The sequence below is a fragment of the Macaca thibetana genome, chromosome 14 (genome assembly GCF_024542745.1).
Source record: "Macaca thibetana thibetana isolate TM-01 chromosome 14, ASM2454274v1, whole genome shotgun sequence".
NCBI lineage: Eukaryota > Metazoa > Chordata > Mammalia > Primates > Cercopithecidae > Macaca > Macaca thibetana.
The window spans coordinates 109,733,339-109,747,946 of record NC_065591.1 but is presented as its reverse complement, the minus strand read 5'-3'; the positions used below and the strand labels follow the sequence as shown (position 1 = coordinate 109,747,946).

At 48.3% G+C, this 14,608-nt stretch overlaps 2 protein-coding genes across 5 annotated transcripts in view; one reads left to right on the top strand and one right to left on the bottom strand.

Moving 5' to 3' along the window:
• The window catches only part of FXYD6 (FXYD domain containing ion transport regulator 6), a 286,618-nt gene that overhangs the window by 120,016 nt on the left and 151,994 nt on the right, over nucleotides 1–14,608 (top strand). The window lies entirely within an intron of this gene.
• Nucleotides 2,875–14,608, bottom strand: part of IL10RA (interleukin 10 receptor subunit alpha) — a 442,741-nt gene continuing 431,007 nt past the window's right edge. Inside the window, exons 5-8 of the mRNA XM_050758409.1 lie at nucleotides 10,944–11,113; nucleotides 10,205–10,355; nucleotides 8,644–8,765; nucleotides 2,875–5,646 (exon numbers count right to left, since the gene is read on the bottom strand). Of these exons, the coding sequence (XP_050614366.1) occupies nucleotides 4,714–5,646; nucleotides 8,644–8,765; nucleotides 10,205–10,355; nucleotides 10,944–11,113 (1,376 nt within the window). The 3' untranslated portion in view covers nucleotides 2,875–4,713. The remainder of the gene's footprint in view (nucleotides 5,647–8,643; nucleotides 8,766–10,204; nucleotides 10,356–10,943; nucleotides 11,114–14,608) is intronic.

Below are 14,608 nucleotides of genomic sequence, written 5' to 3'. Positions count from 1 at the left end.
CAGCTGGCACCTTGATCCTGCACTTCCCCACCTCCAGAACTGTGAGAGATAAATGTCTGTTTTTTAAGCCACTCAGTCCATGGTGTTTTGTTGTAGTAGCCCAGTCTAAGACAACCTCCTACCCTGTTTCTCTGCTTCCTGCCTCATCCTTCATGTGGAATATTAGTTTCTTTCACACCACTTATCACTGATTGTAGTAATCCATTTGTTGTGTTTATTTGTTTGGTGTTTATCTTCATAACCAGATGACAGGCTCCAGGAAGTCATGCTTCTTTAGTTCACCGCTCTGTACCCAGGGCTGAACACCATGTCCAACACGTAATACGTGCTTCATAATGTTTCTTGACAAAATGAAATGCTGACTACAATAAAAGCCTCCAGCCAGGTCTCTCTGCCTCCTGCTCTATTCTCTCTGATTAATGTCCGATGTTTGGCCAGAGCCATGTTCTTAAAACACGGGTTTTACCCTACCCAACCCTTCCTTGGCAGAGTGTTTATTGGGTCCCACCACCCTTTTTGGAGGTTTATGGGAAATTAAGTGAAGTTAGGATCGAGATGATAGTGGGAAAATGTGGTGTGGGTCATTAATAACAACGCATTTAATTGTAAATTGGGGTTTACTTCAAACCCAAAACTGTGGGTTTGCTTTTTTAACCCATGAGCACAACAGGAAATGAATGAGTCAAGCTTCCTAGTATCTAGGGTCCTCTAGGTTGAGGCTTGATCAAATCAGCCCTGACTGCCCGGACCTGCCACTTACGCAGCAGACTGCCAGTGGTCCCAGGTGGTCATGGCCTACAGCTTCCCTTGCTGTGCTGTTCACATGTGGGGCTCAGATACGTTCCACCCAAAGAGCAGTGTGGGCTCAGGGGGTGGGGCCCAGCCTCCTAGGGACTGTGTGTCTTCTGTGAAAGTGTGGACACTGAGGCGGGGGGATGGATATATGTTGGGTAGACAAGGCACACCCTGACTATGGCTATTTACAAAATTGGGAAAACACAGTTCTGTTGAATTTCCTCTTCAGTCACTGGTGGCCCATTTACCCCCTCTCCTTACTAAGAGGAAGTTCCATTAGCTCACAGAAAGACAGCATCACGCATTCCTCAGCTTGGAAAAGCCCTTGAAGGAGATTGCTCACTTGAAGAACAGCTGGGGCCTTCTGTTGGCGACTGTAATCCGAAGTCCCAGGAAACCTGCAAGTGTCTCATCAGCCCTAGCTGCTTGGAAGGACTCACTCAGTTTCTCCCAAGGGCCTAGTGTGAGTGGTTACAGAGCAGCCTCAAAGCAGAGGTGAACCAGCGCAAACTCCTACTCATTCCACAGAAACGGAGCAGGCACGGTCCACACCACGGGCTGCATCTTCTGACTTCCTTCTGTCCTGCAAGCTGCTCCTTGATCTGTCATATCCAACCAAACTGGCTGCAGTTCCTTGAATGCAATTCCTTTTACTCTCTGAATCTTTATATTTACACCTCAGGGGCCTTTTCCATGCGGAAGAAGCCATCGCTAACACCTCATTTCCAGGAGAAAGTGACCAACGCTACTTTTCTTTCCAGTCTTGACGAGGAGGGCTCTAGGGCAAAAGCCTGAGCAGGTCTGAAATGGTGTGGTATTAGTCAAGTTCTCTGAAGATGATAGGATCAGCACTTCCTCAGAACTAGTTATTTTCTCAGAATGAATGGGTTAAGGCAAGATTGGAGATGACACAGGGCAAAAGAGGTGAGGTGTCCCCATTTACCTGCTAGGGGATCCAGGTAGGACAAAGAGAAAAGCCACCCAGTGGCTGGGTGTGGTGGCTCATGCCTGTAATCCCAGCACTTTGGGAGGCCGAGGTGGGCGGATCAAGAGGTCAGGAGATCAAGACTATCTGGGCTAACACAGTGAAACCCCGTCTTTACTAAAAATACAAAAAAAAATTAGCCGGGCGTGGTGGTGAGTGCCTGTAGTCCCAGCTACTCGGGAGGCTGAGGCAGGAGAATAGGGTGAACCCAGGAGGCGGAGCTTGTAGTGAGCCGAGAGCCGCCACTGCACTCCAGCCTGGGCGACAGAGCGAGATTCCATTGAAAAGAAAAGAAAGAAGAAAAAAGAAAAGAAAAGAAAAGAAAAGAGCACACCCAGGAAGCTCAGGCCACGGGCCTGGGTTTGTTCTACCCACTGGGCTGAGCATGGGGAGAAATTCAAACCCACGTGGGGTTTTTCATGATGGAGCAGGCTGCTTCTAGAATAGAGTGCAGAAGACTTCCACACTTAGGAGAACCACCGCTGGGACACACCTCCTGGGTGACGGGAGCCAGGGACAGGGCTCCGGAGACAGAGCTCCGGGGAGGTCCGGTTTGCTGTCTTCCTGGAAAGGAGGGATTTCCAGGTTCTTCTCTCCACATTGTCAGAACTCACATCCAAAACGTTGCATTGTGCTTTCCACCGTTTCCTTTTCTGTCTTCTGAAAGAGCCCCGCTGCATGCTCCTTATCGCTTTCATTTTCACCTGCTTCCAAGAAAAGCTGCCCATTTCTCTTTACAGCCTTAACAGCCAATGACAGCTATTTGCACATGGGGACCACCACATGCCTGGCACCATGTTAAACTTTTTATGTGCAATTTCATTTAAACCTCACAACATCCCCATGGGGAGCTGTCAACTCCACATGACGAGTGGGGAAATGAAAACCTGGAGGGGATAAGTAATGGGCCCAAGGTCACAATACAGGTAGCACGAGGACTCCCTGGGTCTGTCGGATTTGAGCCTGAGTCCTCGGCCCTGTTTCCTTAAAGTGACATCACACATCCCACCCATTATCACCCTCCTCATTATCAACAACCGAGTCCTCCATAAGCCACTGTGCCATCAGCAATCTGACTGGTTTCACACGATTCCTGTGATCTTGACAATTTATTGGAATAAAAACATGTATCACTCATTGACAGAGCTTTGTGTTCAAGGCACATTCATACCCATTTCCTCAGCAGAACCTCACATCCCTATGGATTAGACAAGTCAGTCATTATTTTGCAGATGAAGAAACTGAGGCTGCAAGAGGATAAGTGACTTCTCCAAGGTCACATCCCTGGGAACAGCAGAGTCAGAGCTAGAACTTCAGAGCTCCTGAGATATCCAGAATTCTTTCACTGTGCAATGCTGCCTCTCCAATAAATAAAGGAACAAAATAAATAAAGCTTTCAAGGGAACCCTGAGGAATCCTCCCTCAAGCCTGTCTCCAGAGGGAGTTCAGTTGCCAGACTGGCACCTAAGAGCACTCTGGCAGAGGGGTAGGGGTCATGGCTGGATTCCCTGGGCCGGAATGTCTGTTTTCAGAATGCTCCAGAGAAAGGCAGGGCTCAGAGATGACTCTGGATGGCACACACAGGCCTGTCCCCTCACAGCTTCCATGCCTGTGGACTGAACTGCCTTTGTTTGAAGACAGATTCCAAATGGCCTATGGGGAGGTAGGGCCCATAATGCCCCCTTCTGGGGCCGTGTCTGATACTGTCTTGGCATGACACCATGGACTCCCACTGGATCTGTTAGCCCCTGGCATGAGAAACAAGCTGGCTTGGTAGTCCATGGACAGTATCTACTTTTTCCCAGGGCCAGCTTGGCTAATACCCAGCAAACATGGAGGACCCCCTAAAGGTGGAGTCCTTATTTCACAGAAGGGGAAATTGAGGCCCTCTGACAAGTGGCTAGTCCAAAGTCACACAGCTGAACACCAAGAATGCAGGGACCCCAGCTCAGTGCCCAGTGGCTTATCCTCTGGGTCTGTAGCTGGATATTAGCAGCAAACACAAGCACAGACCTCCAACCCTGACTCTCTGGGGCTGGCATGAGCTGGTGTCCAAGCCCAGAGGCTGCCCAAAGGGCTGAGTTATGACCAATACAAAAAACCACGGCTTCTCTGGAACTTGTCAGCAAGATGGTGCGGCAGCAGGGTGGGGATGTGAGTGGCTGGGCCACAGCCAGTGCCCCAGGGGAATGCCACTCCATTTGCTGGACAAAGGGAGATATTTGCAGATGGGCACCACAGCTACCCACCAGAGGGATGGGTTCTGAGCTGGAAGCCCCATCCGGGGTCTCAGCTCCCTTTGTCTCCCCCCGGTGAATCCATTATGATGTGTTTGAGTGTCCAGAAAATATATACCTTAAGATCTTCCAGGGACAGGCTTCCTGCCTCAGAGGCCTGATGGGGGAACCCATGTGACCACCCCAGAGATCAAACTCGGCCTCCATATCCTCCTTTTTCCCCTAAAAACCACCCCAGCAGCAAGGCCCTGAAGCTTCCATTCCCATAGCCCTTCTTCCTGCTGGAGGCCCTGATGCTTGGGTGGCCTAAGCTGGGAGGTCTGGCTCTGAGCTGACTTCAACCTGGCGGCCTCACCACAACAGAAAGCCCCATGGTTCCCCTGAGCAAATAATCCTTTATGATACAAGAAAGAGTTCCGAGGAGGGAGAAGGTCCCTGCCTTTGTCAGCTCTGCCAGAGTCTGCAGGGCCCCAGTCAACAGAACGGGTCAGTGCCCCCGACACTCTGCACTAGTTCAGTGAGTTGACCTCCTCCTGCCCCAGGCATCCTGACCAGCCCTGCAGGGCCTGACTGGGGCCGTCCCCAGTGGACTTGCAGAAAAGTGCCCAGACTGCCTTGTGCCTTACTTCGGCCTTGGTTGTCCCTCCTCCGGGTCCAGGCAGAGGAGCAGGCATGGTTAAAACCAAAAGCAGCCTCTCAGCTCGAGTCACTCGAGTGCAGGCTAGAGATGAGGGGCAGGGTGACCAGGTCTGAGTTAAAGCTGCCCAGGAGACCATCTGGGGCTGCCACACAGCCTAGAGGGGCAAGGTCATGGGCAAAGCTCCAGTCAGATGTTCCCAGGTCACTGCAGCTGCTCAAGGCCAGGAGTGACCATTCCTCAGTGGGCTGGTTCCACTGTTCAGTTGGGGCCCCCGAGGAAGCCAGAGTCATTTCTAGGGGATCCTGTTTCAAATAGCCCTTGGCCAGGGCTGGTGGATGCAAGCCTGCTTCGTCATCCAGGCATCCCCTGAATTTGGGCCCAAGGCCACCTGTCAGGGGCAATTCTTCCTCCAGGCAGCCTGTCTTGGTTGCCTTCTCCTCAGCGCATCTGGTCTGCCTCAGGTAGCCCCGGAATACCACAGCAGTTGGGTCTTGTTCCGCAGGCACCTCAGGCTCTGGGGGACTGTCGTGGCCCAAGGCTGAGCCACCCTGTGTGTCCCCAGCCTGGCCCTCAGAGTTTTGAACTAGGCCAATGCCACTGTCATCCTGGCCCCTGCTGTCGCTCCCCACCTGCTGCTCCCAGGTGGGCCCAGTGCTGGGGCTCAGGCTGGGCTCCTGCAGGCAGATCCCGCTGTCCGTGCTATTGCTGCTGCCACTACTGCAGCTGTCGCCCAGCTCAGGGGGCTCTCCGTTTCCCAGCGTTCTGTCAGCCTGGGGGTGAGGGTCAGGGAGGAGGAACTGGGGCTCTTCGGTCTGCAGGGATGGTTTGGTACTGCCAAAGCCACTGTCCGTGCTGCCATGCAGGTCCGAGTTCCTCAGCTCTGGTGACACCTTCAGGAAGGCCTCCTCATCAAGCGGGTGGATGGTGTCTTGGGTCTCTGGGGAGGGACGCTGGCTGATGAAGATGAAGGCGTTGGGCTTCTTGAAGAGCTGGGGAAGAGAGGGCAGAGTGAGAGAGGCAGGAGTCACCTTCCAGCACCCATCCCAGTGCTGCCGGGGAAGGCCAGGCCCAGGAGGAGAGCTCAACGGAGGGGACTACAGTCTTAATTACACTGCAATATGTTCTGTTTTGTTTTCAAATCCAGCTTTCCTCCTAATGCTACTCCCAGTTTGGCTCAGTCCAGATACATAAGAAGCTTGTATTCTTGGGCCCAGATGGAGTAACAGGCAGAACCAGGGTCTGCTGAGCATGGTGAGAACTCTCAGGTGGCTCCATCCACAGTGCTTTTCAAACCTGAAAGCAGGCTAGACCCACCTAGAAGCGTGTTTCAATCTTTTTTGACTATGACTCAAAATCAGAAATAAGTTGCATAATGACTTGTATATATACCCGTATGTAAATAACTGAAACCAGTTTCACAAAATAATACTCATCATTATGAGCTGTGCCACAATATTTCTGCAGTTCTTATTCTATTGTATCCTACTCTATGCCCTCCTGCCCATTTCATTTTCTAAAATTCTGGATGTGAGACACCAGATTAATTTCTCTATGCCCCCAGTCATGACTCACATGAACACGGTGGCTGCAGTGTGGGGCAGTGGCACAGGTGTGGAACTCGCAGAGAAGGGGCTGCTCTCCGTTAATTGCCAAGGGTTTTAAGGAAGTCACATAACCCCTCTGCCCTAGCCACACTGGTGTTCTTTCTGTCCCAGAACACATCAAGCACCAGACTGCCTCAGGGCCTTTGCACATGCTCTCCCTGGTGCTTGAAATGATCTCAGCACTTTATATGGCTGTGTCCTGTTCATGGTTTAGGTCTCAGTTCAGATGTCACTTCTTCAGCAAAGCGTTCCTGAATACCTTGACTAAAGCAGTACTCCTGCCACTCTCTCCACATTAACCCTGTTACTTCTTCCTAGCACTTTGTTCCTAGAATTATTTTGTTTGTTTTCTGTCTCTCACCATACACACACTCACTTACTCCACATTCCCAAAAGAACACAAACTCCTTGAGGGCAGGAACTGTCTAGTGTTGTTTACTACCCTGTCTCCAGAGTCTAGAGCTGGCACACAGTAGGCCCTCCTAAGGTCTGCCGACGGACTCACTGACTCACTGTTGCACATCTGCCCTCATTTCCTTGGTACATGATGATTCAAATGCAGCTCTGATTGGTTGAGTCCCTATTCCTATCACATTGTTTGGTGATTTAGGATGTGTCCCCTAGAGCCAGACTTCATGGGTTCAAATCCCAGCTCTGACTCTTATCAGCTTTGTCACCCTGATCAAATTACTTCCCCTCTCTGTGCTTTAGCTCCTCATCTGTAACATGGAAATAATGACAGAACCTGCCTCCTTATGTTGTAGTTAATGTGTCTACAGTGCTTAGAACAAAGTGTGGTACATAGAAGGTGCTCAATAAATATATGTTGAATTGAACTTTACCCTCCAATAATTCTGTAAGAGAAGTATTATTACCTCTATTTCCTAGAGGAGAAAACTGAAGCTCAGAGAAGTTAAATGACTTGCACAAACAGTAAAGAACACATCTGGAATTCATATTCAACTGTCCTGATTTGAAATTCCTTTCTTGTCCAATAATACTTACCTTGATGAACTATTGAAAGATTAGATCAAACAAGCTAATGAACGAGAACAAACTAATGAATGTGCCAATGCTCTGTGCATTAGAATTTATTCATGTGGTGATGACTACGCTCATCAGATGAAGGGAACTGTGTTATATTTATCCTGAAGAGAAAAAACCCTCAAGGACAAGACAGTTCTGTGATCCAAAAGTACAGAAGGGGCAGAGTACGGTGGCTCATGCCTGTAATCCTAGCACTTTGGGAGGCTGAGGTGGGCGTATCACTGGAGATCAGGGGTTCGAGACCAGCGTGGTCAACATGGGAAAACCCTGTGTCTACTAAAAACATAAAAATTAGCTAGGCATGCTGGTGGGCACCTGTAATCCCAGCTACTCGGGAGACTAAGGCAGGAGAATCATTAGAACCTGGGAGGTGGAGGCTGCAAGTGAGCTGAGATTGCGCCACTGCACTTGTCTCTCTTCTTGTTTTCCCTAGAGATCCCAGGATCCCTCTGGAGATTCCCCTTCCAGTTGTGGGGCCCCTGCCTTGCAGATGGAGCTGGGTCCTTCCCAGCTGATCCCTTGGCCATCATGCAGTAGTGCCAGCTATGGGGGCTATGGTGGGCAACCTTCTATGTGGCCTGAACTCCAGGCCAGAGACAGGCCGAGGTTTGGAAAATGCTGCCCAATCTTTGCAAGCTGAGTTTTGGAGGCTGGCTTGTCACAAATGTATCATTTGTCAGTACAATGTAGCAAGAGGACACACCCTGGGAGGGGAGGAGGGCTTGGCCTCCTCATGAGCCCCTCCCTGCCTCAGCCTGCATCCCCTCCCCACTGGCCCAGCATCCCCACCGGCCCCCAGCGTCCTCTCTCCTCTGGCCCACTCTGATAGCAACCCAAGGACCAGCACTTCTGGCCTTTCCTTCTTTCTCTGTTGTGGAATACCCATGGCCACTAGCTGTGGGAAAGTGGGCTCCATCCCTGATGCTTCCTGGTTGTGTGGTCCTGTGTGTGTAATAATCTCTCTGTGCCTCAGTTTCCTCACTTATGAAAAGGGGTTAAAACTGTGCCTCATTATCAGAGATGCAATGCACAGGGGCTAGTCCATGGCCAGCTACTAGTAGATCATACCAAAATGGCTCGTGGTCACTTGAGGTTTGTGATTCCATGTGTCTTATCTGAGCTACTGGATGGCAACATTCTTGGTACTGGGCTTCATGTTCACTTCCTCCCTCTGTCCCTACAGAGACTGATGAAGGTATCTCCCAATCACACCAGGGCTGAGAACAGAGGCGAGCTGAGGCAATGGACTGTCTGGGAGGAAAAGAGCTCCCTGCCCTCCTGGAAGCTCTGGTGTGGCTGGGAAGGATGGGGCAGTGACCTCCTTGCAAGACTCACCAGGACCCTGGGCAGCTTCTTTCGGCGCCGCACATACAGCTGGAGGGCCAGACAGTAGGCCAGGGCTCCGGAGAGCAGCAGGACAAAGGCAAAGAAGATGATGACGTTGGTCACGGTGAAATCTGCAGGCCAAGAGAGATGTGTTTGTGGCCTGGCCCCATGGAGCATGGTGATTCTTGTCATAGGACTCTGGTCCCATGAAATCCATTGGCCACTGTCAGGAACCATTCAGTGGCCCAAGGCAACCCACAGGCCACAGCTCTAGATGAGTCTAGGTTTCTGCGAATCCCCACCTGGTCTTCCAAACCATGCCCTGAAGGATGCCCTTAGGAGATGAACTGACTGCTTCCAGCTCTCTGCACACTACTCTCATCACAGCAAACAGAACAGCGAGGCAGGATGGTATAGCAGGTAAGAGTCGAGGCTCTGGGGGCTGCTAGATCCGGGTTCAAGTCCCAGCTTCACCACTTACTAGCTGTGCAATTGTGGACAAATTACTTACTCTCTCGGAGCCACCAACCTCATAAGGCAGTTGTGAAGTACACAGCACTGACCACGTACCAATACCATGAGATTCTTTTAACTTTTATACTTATAGGAGGTAAATACTATCATCAGCCCCATTGTTACAGATTAGTATCCTGAAGCACATAGAAGTTAAGTAATTTGCCCAAAGTCATACACCTCAAAAGTAGTAAAGCTGAGATTTGAACAGAACTATTTCATGTATCAGTGAAAGAATGTATGAAAACCTCTTAAGGCTGCCTGATACCCACTTAGTGCCTTACTCTGCACTGAGACTTAAATGACACTGAGCTGTTGAGTGTCCTTCATCAACTGAAATTTGTTGCAGATCTAGCAGGAGTCACTTTCGTCTTTGCCAGACCCTGCCCACACTGGACGGGGCCCTCCCAGAGCACTTACTGTTGGCCTGATTCACTGGGCGCTGGACATCTCATCAGCTGTCCAGAGAGAGTTGCTTGTTACAGTCTCCTCTGTGCACACTGTATCTCCCCAGCCGGGACGCGAGATCCTCCTAGGCAGGGCCTTGGCCTCCACGTCCTCTATTCTCTCCCTCCCCCCATAGCCCCGGCACCTGACTGACAGCCTGGAGCAGGATTTGCTGACGTTAGCAGCTCTGGTGAGGAGCGGAGCAGAGTAGGGGAAGTAAGGAGAAGCCCTTTGTATCCCTGGCTCTGAGGAAGAACAGCAGAAGACCTTAACAACAGGAACTAGCACAGCTGACTGACGACGGCCTGGGGGAGGGGGATGTTGTTGGGAAACATCACTGCGCTCCAGTGGGAGGACCCTAGATCACAAGAGACCTGGTTCTGCCACCAAGTCCTAGCTGTGCAACCCTAGGAAGCTGCTAATACTGAGTCTCAGTTCCCTCATCTCTAAAACGAGGACAGTAGGACCTCTCTCCTATTAAGGATGCAGAGCTATATGAAGCAGCACCTAACACAGTGGCTGGCACCAGCTTCCCGGGTGCACGCATTTTGGATTGCACCAGGCCCTCCCAGTCTCCCTCCCCATGCTGAGAGCAGCCCGGCTGACTCACACTGCCTGGTGAGGGAGACGCACTCCTCTTTAGACCACATCCCCTTGTTAGTTCGGGAAGTGACAGATGGTTTCACCTGGACACAGAACTCTCCCACTTCTCCAGAGGTTAGGAGGCTGAAGTTTTCATGTTTTACTTTCTTGTGTGTGAACTGGAACAAAAATGATAGCAATTAACAAAATCATTTTATTTCATGGCACACAGACACTGAGAGCTGGCGGGCCTTGAGAGGTGATTTCAGCCAAACCCCTTCAGTATCCTTTGTGTAAGATAACAACCCTCACAATTACCAAGGCAGCACATGATCTCTGTAATGACCATAATTGTATTTTGTATTTTAAAAGAAAAAGCAGTGTTTGATAGATGCTGAGGATCTTCTCAGAAGGGGCTGAAATCAGCTGTGGTGGAGAGGAAAGAGGGTGGATTTTGTAGATGCCAGCTCTCCCATACCAGGGGTGCCTTCTGTTAGGTTACATAGCCTCTCAGAGCCATATTGCTTCATCTAGAAAGGCTCTGGGGTGCCCAATTGCCCTAGTAGGCAATGCCTTTGAGGAGCATCTCACAAGAGCATAGCTCTGAGGGCTGAGGTGGGTTCTGCTCCCTCCTCTGCTCACCTACCATCCCAGACCCTCCCTTTAGTCCACAAGCAAAGTTCCCAATGGCACACAAGGGTGCTTCCAGCCCAGGGGACAGGGAAGCCAAGGGAGCTCTGGTTCTGGGGCCTTGGGGAACTCCATACCGTAAAGTTTCCCGGCACCTTGCGAATGGCAATCTCATACTCTCGGAAGTGACTGAAGATGCTTTCATATGTGTCATTTGCAGGAGCCATCTTGGGCCTGGGGGGCTGAATCTTCCCAAGGATGAAGCCATTGTGGATCTCTAGCTTCACACTGCCAACTGTCAGAGTCACTAAATGGAGTGGAGTGGGGGGGGGGGGCAAAACCATGAGACCTGAGAGCTGAGGAAGGCTTGGGTGTCCCCCCGCAGACTTTGCCTCCAGAATTAAGCTTAATTAAAACCTAGGCCACAGGTTTGTCAATGTGGCAGAATGTAAGGGCATCTTGGGGAGCACATTAAAAATACATATACCCTAAAATCAGATGCATCAACCAATGGAATATGATGGAGAGCCCAGAGATAAACTCACAGTTGATTTTCAACAAAGGGGCCAAGAACACACAATGGGAAAAGAACAGTCTCTTCAATAAATGGTGTTGGGAAAACTGTATATTCACAAACAGAACAATGAAAATAGATCTTTGTCTCACTCCTTACATAAGAATCAACTCAAAATGGATTAAAGACAAATGTAACACCTGAAACTATAAAAACCACTAGAAGAAAACCTGGGGCAAAGTTCTAAGACATTGGTCTGGGCAAAGATTTCTTGGATATGATCCCTAAAGCACAGGCAACAAAAGCAAAAATAGACAAATGGGATGGCATCACACTAAAGAGCTTCTGCACAGCAAAAGAAACAATTACTAGAGTGAAGAGACAATCTATGAATGGGTGGAAAATATTTACAAATGTACATTGAATAAGGGGTTAATATCCAAAATATACAAGGAACTCAGACTACTCAATAACAAGAAAACAAATAAACCTGTTTTTAAAATGGGCGAAGGACTTGAATAGACATTTAAAAGAAGACATACAAATGGCCAACAGATACATGAAAAAATGGCCAACATCTCTAATCATCAGAGAAATGCAAATTAAAACCACAATGAGATACCACTTCACACCTGTTAGATTGGCTATTCTCCAAAAGATGGAAGTAACAAGTGTTGGCAAGGATGTGGTGAAAAGGGAAACCCTTGCATGTCGCTGGTGGTGAATTTCTCAGCCATTGTGGAAAACAGTATGGATATTCCTCAAAAATCTAAAAATAGAACTACCATGTGATCCAGCAATTCTCACTACTGGGTATATATTACTTAATTAAGAATTAAGTAATAGAGTGCTTGGAATTTTCTTTAAAATGCTAAAGTAAATTTCATGGGGGGATATTGATGACCCTCCCTACCACCAATTACTTTAAAATTGGCCTAGTGTTTGCATTTACTAAAGATATTGAAATTAGTGTATTGAAGAGATACCTGTATCCCCGTTCACTGCAGCATTATTCATGACAGCCAAGATATGGAAATGCCCACCAACAGATGAATGAGTTTTTAAAATGTGGTATGTGTATACAACAGAATCCTGTTCAGCTTTGGAAAACAGGAAACTGAGGCCTGGCCCAGTGGCTCACGCCTGTAATCCTAGCACTTTGGGAGGCTGAGGCGGGTGGATCATTTGAGGTCAGGAGTCTGAGACCAGCCTGGCCAACATGGTGAAACCTCATCTCTACTAAATATACAAAAGTTAACCAGGCGTGGTGGCATGTGCCTGTAATCCCAGCTACTCAGGAGGCTGAGGCAGGAGAATCTCTTGAACTCGGAAGGTGGAGGTTGAAGTGAGATGAGATCAAGCCATTTCACTCCAGCCTGGGTGACAGAGCAAGACTTTGTCTCAAATTGAAAAAAAAGGAAACTGTCATTTGGGAAAACACAGATGGACCTAGAGGACATCATTAGCGAAATAAGCCAGGTGCAAAGAGATAAATACCATAAGATCTCACTTAGGTATAGAATCTAAGTAGAATTATTTTAGAATTCGATTCCTAGAAGTAGAGAGTAGAAGGGGTTACTAGAGGCTGGAAGGAGGCAGGTGGGGGGACGTGAATAGGGAACAAGGAGAGGGGTACCAAGTTACAGTGAGACAGGAGGAATAAGTTCTGGTGCCTATTGCATGGCAAGGTGAATGCAGTAATAATAATGGACTGTATATTTCAAAATAGCTAAAAGATAACATTTTAAATGTTTCTGGCACAAAGAAATGCTAACTATTTGAGGTGATAGATATTCTAATTACCTTGATTTGATCATTCCACAAGGTATATATGTATTATGTATACATAACACTGTACCTCATAAAAATGCAGAATTATTACTTGCCAATTAAAAATAAAACAAAAACTTTTTTTATAAAATGTTTTCAATACTTTACTGTTTTGTTTTTGTTTATTTGTTTGTTTTTTTGAGACAGAGTCTCCCTCTGTTGCCCAGACTGGAGAGCAATGGCTTGATCTTGGCTCACTGCAGCTCTGCCTCCTAGGTTCAAGTGATTCTCCTGCCTCAGCCTCCCTGAGTAGCTGAGACTACAGGTGCATGCCACCAGGCCCTGTTCATTTTTGTATTTTTAGTAGAGATGGGGTTTCACCTTGTCAGCCAGACTGGTCTTGAACTCCTGACCGCAGGTGATCTGCCCACCTCGGCCTCCCAAAGTGCTGGGATTACAGGCGTGAGTCACCGTGCCCAGCCCAACACTTTACTGTTAAGCATAATATTTACGGTAGGTGTGTGTAGATAGATACCTTTCTACAGGTTAGGACATTTTCTTTCTACTTTAACTTTGCTGAGTTTCTCTTTAAATGTCGTTTTCTTTTCTGAATAGTTAATGTGATAAATTGCATTGATTACATTTTTATGTAGAAATTTCGGATAGACACAAAAGTAGAAGAGAATATAATGATTTCCAAAGTCCCAGCTTTAGTAATTGCAAATGCTAGGCCAATTTTAAAGTAATTGGTGGTGGGGGAGGGTCATCAATATCCCCACATGAAATTTACTTTAGCATTTTAAAGAAAATCCCAAGCACTGTATTAGTTAATTCTTAATTACTTAAGTATGTATCTCTCACATATCACACCTTTGTAAATATAACTACCATGCTGTTATCACCTATAACAAACAAATACCTAGTAATATGCCCTAAAAACCATTTCATATACAAATATGGCCAGTTCCTCAAAAACGTCTTTTTATAATTGCCTTGCTCAAATCAGAATACAAAGAAGAACCAAACATTAAAAAAAAAAATACAGATGCCGTGGGCCCATTCAAGACACAGTTAGCTTGGATTTCCGAGCCTGGGCCCTGGAAATAGGTATTTGAAACACCCTTGCTGGGAAATGTTTCTGCACCAGCTGAGCAGTGCCCGGTGAGCAGGCACTGGGGAGCCAATGACCTCCCAGACCATCGGCTCTAACTCTGAATCCTACAGCAAGGTCTCTGTGCACACAAAACTTTCTTAATCCCAACTGGTGGGATGCAAAATCCCATTGAGCTGGGGGCTTATCCTTTCTTCTTACCTCTCCAGAAAGGGATCCCTAACTTCTCTTTAGTAGCACTTCCCATTTCAAAGGGATGACCCCTGGGTGTTCACCCCTAAAGAAGCGGGTGGCTCACCCGAATTCTGCCTACTGCTTGCTGCCCTATGCTGAGTGTTCATGGATTCGCTTCCTCTCCCTGAACCCTCCCTCAAAAAACAAGTTCACAGGCCTGGACCTGGTGACTC